General features: G+C 45.7%; 1 protein-coding gene across 2 annotated transcripts in view; it reads left to right on the top strand.

The window, feature by feature from the left end:
* The window catches only part of LOC142576497 (monocarboxylate transporter 2-like), a 34099-nt gene extending 25604 nt beyond the window's left edge, over positions 1 to 8495 (top strand). For both annotated transcript variants that reach the window (XM_075686650.1, XM_075686651.1), the window contains 3 exons: positions 2376 to 2519; positions 3294 to 4082; positions 7770 to 8495. In XM_075686650.1, coding sequence (XP_075542765.1) covers positions 2376 to 2519; positions 3294 to 4082; positions 7770 to 7945 — 1109 coding nt within the window. In that variant the 3' untranslated portion in view covers positions 7946 to 8495. The remainder of the gene's footprint in view (positions 1 to 2375; positions 2520 to 3293; positions 4083 to 7769) is intronic.
* The last annotated feature ends 1933 nt before the right edge of the window (positions 8496 to 10428 follow it).

Below are 10428 nucleotides of genomic sequence, written 5' to 3' on the forward strand. Positions count from 1 at the left end.
GGGCTCAAGGCTGCGCAGTGGCTCGGACACGTGAAATAGCGGTTTAATAAATACCACTAATTGAAGCTGTGTTTAGGTCTGTAACTTACCCTGTGTCTGCGCAGCCGTGTAGTTTTGGGGCCCTTCGACTACGGGCACCGGTGTTGCAGGTCATATTGCACGTGACTGTACGTGTAGCGCACAAATACGTGTCACAATGGTCCGCACACAAAAGACAATGACGACACGCCCAGCAGGCTAACGATGCGCGAGCAGTGGAAAAGGCGCAATCATGCTTAAGCCTGGTCGAGCGGGCTCCACTAAAATATGAATTCTGGACACGAGGCACCAGCGTCTTTCTTGTTTTTCTTCACCCACAAATTGGTTGCTCCGGACTTCGCGAGTTCACTCTTAGCTCCGGGTGCCTCAGCGGGTTCGCTGGGCCTACCGCTGGGCCTTCGTAGTCCGCGTTCTATCCAGTCAGCCATGACCTCGGATTTTGTCGATCAAGTACTGCCGCCAACGCCACGAGCCCACGATCCCGAGGTCACCACTCTCAAGCTACCGGAGTTCTCGTCGTAGGACTCGGAACTTTGTTTTATTACCATCGAATCCTCGTTCGGTCACCAATGCTCCCGTTCGCAGTTGACCATGTTCGACCATGTCATTGGAACGCTTCTACCGTACCTGCTGACGTTACCAACTACGCCTACCGTCTACGCAGCGCTATGCGTACTTTACCTGTCGTTCCCTCTCGACAATGACGTTCTTCCCGGCGTTTATACGCCAACCCTGGCCTTGCGAATTGCATGCACGTCCTTGTGCCCCATGATGCTGTGCGTCCTCCCTTACGGCCACCATGTGATGGTCGGTTCAATGTACTCAAGCATGCAACTAAAAACCTTCTATCGCTCATCAACGGCCGCGAAGATACGGTCTCCGTCGACCGTCTGAAGCCTGCCTACTTGGACTCTGATTCATCAACCATTTCTGCGGCCACATTGCATTCCCACCTGGTCAGTCCTACTCGCCCCGTGCGTTTCGCACCACCACCATGCGCGCTTCGCGATTCGTCCAGCTCACAGATTCCCCGCTAGAAGGGGGCCCTGTAGCGCACTACTACGCGCCACAATAGTCCGAACACTAAAGACGACGGCGACACGCCCAGCACGCTGACGGTGCGTGAGCAGTGGAAGCGGCAGAATAAGGCTTCCGCCTAATTAAGCGGGCTCAGTTAAAATATAATTTTTCAGGGTCAAATAAAGGGTGCTCCTCTGAACGTCAACGAGTCGGCTCACATGGCTGCGCACGAACTTGCCCACTCTGCTACCCCCGACCAATGTGATTCCAACTCCCCAGAGAACAGGGACACGGCCTCCACCTACAACGAGATTACTAAACACTACTATCTCAGCCGTACAACCTACTTCGTTCCTCATCCGCGGCTCAATAGAGCTCAAGCACTAACGCTCCGTCTACTGCAAACGAATACGTATCCCGATCCGTCGGTCTTACACAAAATCTATCCGGATACTTACACCGATGGTACTTGCCACGATTGTGGAGAAATAGTCACGTTAGAACATATGCTCTGGCGGTGTGCCCGGTCGCGCGCTCTATCATCGATAACAGCTCGGCCAGGTAGGGGGCGGTTCTCGGCAGCCCTCTTCTGGCTGACCAACTCTGGGCTGTTGAGCCAGCCTACGATGCGGCCGAGAGGCTCTGGCTTCCGTTTCCCACGTGGACGCGGCCCGCTTCGTGAAGGGTCACGATCTGCAGGACTTCAATAAAGTTTTACTATACAATGTCCTACCAGGCAGCAGCGTCTGCCTGGTTTTTCTGCACCCCCATACGTGCTTTATGTATATCCGCATTGTGTGCGCTTTTAATCTATATTGTGCAAGAAATCCCACCATAAATGTAATAATCTGTTCCGATATGATATATATATATATATATATATATATATATATATATATATATATATATATGCCAAGGTCTGTGAGTGGTGGCACTGGCTAACACTCCCAGGGTTCTACTAGGACACATAAATACCCAAGAAAGTGGATGGGAAAACGTCGTCGCGGGAGCTCAATTGGTAGAGCATCGCACGCGAAATGCGAAGGTTGTGGGTTCGGTTCCCACCTGCGGCAAGTTGTTTCTTCATCCACTTTAATTTCCATTAATTTATCGTTCCTTTATTTCATTTATTAAGCACAAGTAAGTTCCCCTATGTTGTACTTAATGTCAGTCTTTGTTGGCTTCTTATGACATGAGTAATAAAAATCGGGCCCCTCGGTAAACCCCCTTTCTTCTCGTTATATATATATATATATATATATATATATATATAGCAGTGTCAGCACAACACGCACTTCTTAGTGTTATTCTTCCAGGTTTCATTACGGGACCGGTGGCTCACAGATTCAACGCTCGTCCAGTGATCATCGCAGGAGCGGTGATTTCAGGAGCAGGCGCAATTCTCACCTTTTTTGCAACAAATATTGGAGTTATGACGCTTACACTGGGCGTAATACATGGTAAGGCACCTTTATCTGTACGTAACGATGGCACAAGAAAATATACAGCTTTGTGGCACGGAGACTCCAGCAATGGGGCAAAGGCCATTCTCCTGCTGAATGCGGAATCCTACTTTTGCTTTTTAACCTCTGAGACTGCACTTGCCTATAGGTGCGGAGGAGATACATATATTCTTTAGGAGATCACAGAGTACGGTATTGAACCATTGTTGTTATAATTATTACGGAGCCCTGCGTAAGAGTGTTTAACACATATCAGTTGCCACTTTGGACAGAAAACGCCTCTAATGATCAATCCTCATTGCTGTTCTTTAAGCCTCTCTGAAGCCTTTACGGGCGGTCGCTTGTGTATCGCAGCTCGTGAAACTTCCAATTAATTCTTAGTGGTTTGGAGTGAATTGGTTTTTCTTTTTCGTGTAGTGAAGCATTAAGCTAATTTGTTATTACTGTACCGCCATTGTCGTGAGCGTAGCGCGGTATCTGAGTGAAACATAAACAGCTCAATCACGAAGCTTACCGCTAACTTAAATGAGCTAGTTTAGCATAATTATCCTAATTTCGGTTGTTACAGTTATCAGAGCATAGCTCGCGGGGGCCCATATCATTCACCGAGACACCCAGTGTCAGGCGTTGCTGTAGCATTTGGTAAAGAGTGTTCGCCTGATATAAGAGCCTACCATGTCCTTACACGCAAAATGTCGCGGGATGTCAGTGTTTCCTTGGGGATGAAATCACCTAATGCGTTTTGCCCTTCTCTTCTTTCCATGGTCGCAGCAATAGGAGCGGGTATGGTGTTCATAGTGGCCCCTACAATAATCAGCGAGCACTTTGTCAAGAACAAGGGCCTCGCGATGGGCGTCAACTTCGCTGGCGTCACCGCTGGTCTTTTCGTATTTCCCAAACTTCTGGAGTACCTCACCGCCGCCTATGGCCTACGCGGTGCCCTTCTGATCTTCGGCGTCGTCATCATGAACGGGCTTGCATTTAGCCTATTCCCCCGCACCCCTGCTTGGAGGAAAGCTCATCCGGGCAAGAATGAACTCGCTGCTCAATTTCCTTCGAAAGCCATCGACGATGAAGGAACCAACGAGCTACGCCATGCGTTGACTGTGTTTAAAAGCCCCGTGTTCTACCTCATATTATACAGCTTTAACGCTTACTGCTTTGGATATGAGTGCTACATGTCGCTTTTCGTCGACTTTGCCTGTGATCGAGGAGTAGCGCTGTCCACTGCCGTTACCGTGATGTCGGCGGGAGCAGTCTCCGAGATCTTCGGGAGATTCACATTGCCGGCAGCAGGCGACCACGGCCTGCTGAATATCAAGACGGCTGTGGTGTTCACACTGGCTGCCGAGGCGGTGGTGTTTCTCGTTCTTCCTTTGCTACGCTCTCAAGGACTTATTTTCACTGTGGCCTTTGTCATAGCCTTCATCATCGGCACTGGAATGGTAATTTTTCCAGTGACCCTGGTGTCTTACTTCGGACACGAGAAGATGTCGGTATCCTACGGCATTGTCGTCGCGTCTGCCGGGATGCTTTCATTTTTGAAGCCGTGTTTGATAGGTGAGACTTATTCGTGTGATTGTCACCATGAATTTAGCAATCACTTTGTTTTTGCTGTAACGCGGAATGCGCTTAGGTAGCGCGAAGAGTACAAATGTGCAATGCGGCAAAAATGGAACTCAACAACAGCAAAAATAAATAACAGGTTACATTTACCATTAGGGATAACCACCAGGATTGAAAAGGCATTCTTGTCATGCATAAGTTTTTGCGCCGGAATACTCTTTGCACCACAATGCTTGGTAAGAAACGAGTTCTATTTGCCTGCATGAAAGTTGCATAATAGACGGGACTACAGCAATTTAGGAACCTCATGTCGCAGTGCTATCCTTTACGTGATCTCCCTGGTATTGATGTGCACATCTTCTGGGAGAAAACTTTGGTGTGTTCAATTACTCTGTGACAGATCAACCTACTACTTGTTCAAAGGCTTTGTGTTGCTCGCAATCTGGTTTAAACAAAAGGTGATCACTGCTAGATGCGTGAAAGATATGTCCCATCATGGGTTATGGCGGCGCGGCGCAGAAAAAGTAAGCCGTGGTGTTCTAGACAGGTGAAATGCAAGGCCAGGCAGAGAGCTCACGTTTACGCTGCTTATAAGAAAAACCCTTCGTCGAAGCTTAAAGATAAACTCAAAAACAAAACTGATGAAGGTAGCTATGCAGACAGCCAAAGATAAATACTTTAGCACGTTCCACCTGCGTATACAGAAAATACCGAAAGAACTGAGGCAATTCTTTAAAATGAACAGTAAAGATGTATTATGAATACCTGCTCTTGATAGCGACGGTGCTACCATCCATAACGACATTGAAAAAGCCGAGTGCTTTATCTCGTTTTTCAGTTCTGTGTATGCTGCTCGTGTTGACACTCAAAACACTGTGGCGCGATCCACCCAAGTGGTGGCTGAGCCCATGGACGATATCGTGATCGACCAACGAGAATAGAGGCAGCTCTCAGAACATTGAATCCGTCTAAAGCAACTGGTCCTGACGCTTTGTCACCAGCACTGCTTTCTTTGTGCCCACGGGAGGTGTCTAAATATCTGTGTGTAATCTTTACTAAATCTTTACTAGAAATATCTTTACCAGATGACTGGAAACTTTCCAATGTCGTCCCTGTGCATAAAGGTGGACCGCGAAGTAGTGTTTTGAATTACCGGCCTATCTCGCTTACTAGCGTTTTATGTAAGATACTTGAGCATGTGCTTTACAGTAATATTATGAGCCACATGAACATGCACTCTTTGCTCAGCCCCCAGCAGCATGGATTTCGCAGTGGATTTTCCTGCACAACACAGTTGCTTGAGCTGACGAATGATTTAGCAGGAGCTTTGGACAAGGGTTTTTCTGTTGACTGTTTGTTTCTAGATTTTAAGAAGGCATTCGATGTTGTCCCTCACTCGTTGCTTATAGAAAAATTAGAAATATATAATATAAACAGTATGGTTGTTAACTGGATAAAAGAATACCTAAATTTGAGAAAACAAAAGGTGGTGCTTAATGGCAAAACATCCCGTGAAGTTGATGTGTCCTCTGGAGTGCCCCAAGGATCAGTCATAGGACCACTTTTATTTCTTATTTATATAAATGATATTTGCTCCGGTATTTCATCGCAAATCAGGCTATTTGCCGATGATTGTGTTTTGTACAGGACTGTTCATACTACCCATGACTGCAATGTTTTACAAAATGACCTGTACAAGATAAATGAGTGGTGCAACAAGTGGCATATGCACATTAACATGAAAAAAACCGTTCATATGCGTTTCTCGAGGAAAAGAATCCCTCATGTCTTCTGTTACTCTTTAAATTCAACCATGATAATATCGGTTCAGGAGCACAAACATCTCGGCGTTTATTTCACACCTGTTCTTTCTTGGAGCCGTCACATTGATCATATCACAAGTAAAGCATGCCGCATTCTAGGTTTCCTGCGCAGAAATGCAAAAAAGTTGCCACTGGAGACAAAGGTTTCATTGTACAAATCAAATGTCCGATCTGTTCTGGATTATGCGTGTGCAGTGTGGGATCCGTGGACGGCACGTGACGTCAACAGTTTAGAAAGAATTCAAAGTATAGCCGTTCGTTTTGTATATTCAAACTACACTAGGAATTTCAGTGTTTCAAGAGCAAAAGAAAACCTCAGTTGGGAGCCACTTCAGCAACGCAGGAAATATCTCAGACTGAAACTCTTTCATAACATATTCCACTCTCGAACAGGTATAAATCCCGGGAAATATTTTTCCAAGCCTGATTAAGTTTCTCAACGGCTGGACCATGAAAATAAGGTTAAAGAAATAGCCTTCAAAACTGAAGCGTTTAAAATGTCATTTTTCCCCAGAACCATAAGCCAATAGAACAAGCTACCATCCGATGTCGCAATGATTCTATCAAATGATGTATTTTCAAACTGTATACGCCCACTGAAGTAAGATAGTGTTGTTGGGTGTATGTGCGAGTATGACAGCATTCCGGGTATATGTTATGTTTTGTCTGCTTTATTTATTGGTTCTTTGTTTCCTTTTCCCCCCGCTGTAATGCCTACGGGCGCTGTGGGTATTGTGATAAATAAATAAATAAATAAATAAATAAATAAATAAAAGAACAGAACAGAACTTGATTCCCAACAAGCATATGTTATCGCTAGTATTTCACAATGCACGTCGTCCTTCTAAACCCCACTCTGCATCATTCCCTTATCGTAACGGTATTATTTCTCTACATATGCATTGACTTGAAAATTAGCAGACGTCATCGGCAGTTTGCAAAAGAAAGCAAAATAAAATGCTCGCCACAATGTGTCCTGTCTTCCTACCTAAATTTTAGAATGCGATTATTTGTCCCTCAAAGCTTCCTTCACGGTACCAATAAAGCTAAAATTTTGAGTCTATTTCGCAACGTGCTAGCTGACCTGTGCATTCAGCTGAAGTGAAGCGAAACGGATAAATTAACGATAGAAGACCCATGACTAGGTTGGTCATTACGACCTTCGTTTGGGAGACTGTGCGCGACTTTCTTTACTGTAGCCCGTATAAGGATCTGCTCTGAGCTTTTCACGTCTGGAATTGGAAGGAATCTTGAGAATTTGTGAAGCCACGAGTTTTAAGAATTGCTTGTCACACATATTCTGTGTCTGATTCTGCCAGAAAAGTGGATGGCCAAGCAGTGTGGTCTCTATTCAGCACTTTGCATCGGCGCCCTTCTTCCTGCACCATTGCCTGACCAATCGTGAGGTCTAGTCCATGGAATTCACGCAAATGCCAGTAGATCTCTGCCAGTATTGTATGATCTCGGCAAGCCTGTATTGACGATGCTTTATCAATAATGTTGAAGGGTTGACAGCCAACGTATTAGCAGGAAAATGGCATACAAAACCTAGTGGTGTACTACGACGAAAAAATTATAGTCGAGATCTGAGAAATAGGCTCTACATTATTCTATCTGGGTATATTTCTGACGTCCATGCACGATATAAAAATTAAACTATGCTTACCTTTTGGGCGCCCTTTGTACAGAGTTCGGTTGTTAGTGAGATAATTCTTGCCGATACTTGTATCGTTTAGTCACTTTAGTTTTATCAACAATTTTAGGTTGGCAACTTCTACGCATTCAAAACTTACATATTATCAGATTTATTTAGCGAGAAAATTTCATAACTTGACCACTCTTCCGTTTCTTTTTGCAGGGCACTTCAGGGACAGAGTAGGTGCCTATGACTGGCTCTTTGTGATTTGTGGCGTTGTCAACGGAGTTGGAGCCGCTCTTTGGATTGTAGTGCTTGCGTTGGAAAGAAGCAGGAGAAAAAGGAAACTTATCAACAATGAAAACGCAGTGCAAGAAACCATTATTACTACGAGATGAAGCAATAGCTTTCTGCATGAAGTTCCGAGGTGAAATATGAGAAACGAGCGCTGTGAATAGTAGAGTGCCATAACGGGAGGTATTTTTCATGCGATTCTCTGTGTAGTCTGAGCCTTCTTGTGCAGTTGGAGGCCAGGCACTATGTACAAACCGCACTGATCAGACAGCAGGGGCGCAATCGCTGATCGTCGTTCGAAGCCCGCGTTCAGTTTGCTTTCAATATCGCCTCAGCGATTGCCTAGGCCACGCCTAGGCCAATCGCTTCAGGCGGAAGTGACCGCAAGCTAAACGCTCATTTCGAACAAGAATCCGATCACGCTCCAGTTACTCATCACCTCGTACTTTTCTAATAATAACTCATAATCCCCCTTTTCATTCGTTTGTTTTCGTGCCTGTTTACGGTACTGCGGAGTAGCAGATGACGGGCACGGCCGATCCCACCGCTTTTTTTCTCTTTAAACGTTCTTACTTTTCTCCACCATGCAATCGGCAATTTTCCTAAAATTAGGATAGGTAAAACCGATTACAAATAAAATTTCTTTGACTTCTATACTTCTTTTCTGTTGTGTCGGAGATTGGTGGAGCTTTGTGCCAGGGATCTTCTGCGAGATGGCTAATGTACCCATATCAATGCGAATAAGATTAAGCCTACTTCAGCGGCTTTGATCTATCTATCTATCTATCTATCTATCTATCTATCTATCTATCTATCTATCTATCTATCTATCTATCTATCTATCTATCTATCTATCTAATCAGTGTACCAAGTTTTCTACCTGCTTGAGCCGCTAGGTATGTGCTGCTGGTCCTGAGGCCATCGTGGTCGTACCAGCATTCATTTTGGTTTCGTGGTATATCACTATGGTCATGCCGTTGCCGTAACGCGTTCTACTACACTCATGTGGCCGAAGTTATTTACCAGCTTGGTCCACGAGGTAAGTTTTCCCGGTGGTTATGGCGCAGTGGCAGTTGTGTCACCGTAATTTCAGCTTTGTAATCCGACACACGTCATGCATTCGAGGTTACACCGCCACAATGCCGTCACGGCAGTTCAATGGTCCTCAATGCAGCTTCGTGATCTGACTGTCGCCATGCTGTCATCGTCACACCTTGTGACTCAGTGGCCAAAGTTTCTTAATAGTTTATGCCAGTAGGCATATGTTCGGGATCATGATTCCATCGTCGTCGTCACATTTGGTCTTTTTGCTTGGTGCGCTATACTATTATGCGCAAGACAAAAAGAGACAAACCCACCTTTGTATAACAGTGAAGCGCCGCGAGCAGAAAGATGCCATACCAGCTCGCTCCAGTGGAAACTTTATTGTAAATCTCGTCATTTCAGCTCTGTCATCCGTCTATCGTCCTGCCGCCATAATCGCGGCATGGTCTTCACACAGTTATGGTCATGCGGTCGTCGTCATGCTGTACATTTATTAGTGTCATCGCTCAAGTAACATCTTGAAATTGTCACGCAGTCGTCACACCAACTTCGTCGTTCTATCGTGGTCAATACTATCACGTAGTAGTGATGGTGAGTAACACAGCGTTCAATCTGTGAATGACGAAACTAACTTTTATTAGGCGAACTTCTGCCCTCAAAAGCAGGTTTCCCAAAGCACAGCAATGGCGGCAAACACGGATGGCGATCGTCGAAATCGGATGCGTCGGTCAAGCCCGTCGGCATTTGTGCATGAGTCATCAAAGGTTCCAGAGTAATCGCTGGTGCCTGCGTGTCTCTAAGAAAGTTCACAGTTCGCGTCGCATATACAATTATATTGCACAAGCTTAGGTGGCAACAGACAGCAGAAGGAACCGTCAATTCCATTCGAGGAACTTCTGAAAATCCACTCACTGATTTCACGCGACCCCCGCATGGACAGTCCTTTCTCCATAGACGAACTCGAAGCTGCACTGGCCTTGTGCAAGCGTTCATCTTCACCAGGAGCCGACGGTATAACCTATCGTGCCCTATGTAACCTTGACGAGGAGGCTCGGAAAGTGATCCTGCTCTTGTTCAACAACTCCTGGCAGACAGATACGGTTCCCCAGGAACTAAAGACCAGTCGCCTAATTCCACTGCTCAAGCCTGGCAAGTCGCCTGTAGACATTGCATCATACCGACAAATTGCGCTTGCCGGTCGCATCGAAAAACTAATGGAGAGGATGGTTATAGCACGGCTAGTATGGTACCTCGAACATTACCAGGTATATCCAGATGCAGTGGCCGGTTTCAGGAGTGGCCGTTCTTCCATTGACAACGTTATTGATGTTGTGTCTTACGTCGAGCACCAGAAGTCCTGCAAAAAACTATCTACTGCCCTGTTTCGGCATGTTAAAGGAGCGTACGATAACGTAACGCACGAAGCGATTTTCAACGCGTTAGAGGCAGTAGGACTTGGCGGCGAGGTCTATTTCTGGATAAGTAATTATCTACATAAGAGATCATTTTTCGTACTTACCGAGGATGGCCCGACCTCTCAGCA

Source organism: Dermacentor variabilis, chromosome 3, assembly GCF_050947875.1.
Source record: "Dermacentor variabilis isolate Ectoservices chromosome 3, ASM5094787v1, whole genome shotgun sequence".
Classification (NCBI taxonomy): Eukaryota; Metazoa; Arthropoda; class Arachnida; order Ixodida; family Ixodidae; genus Dermacentor; species Dermacentor variabilis.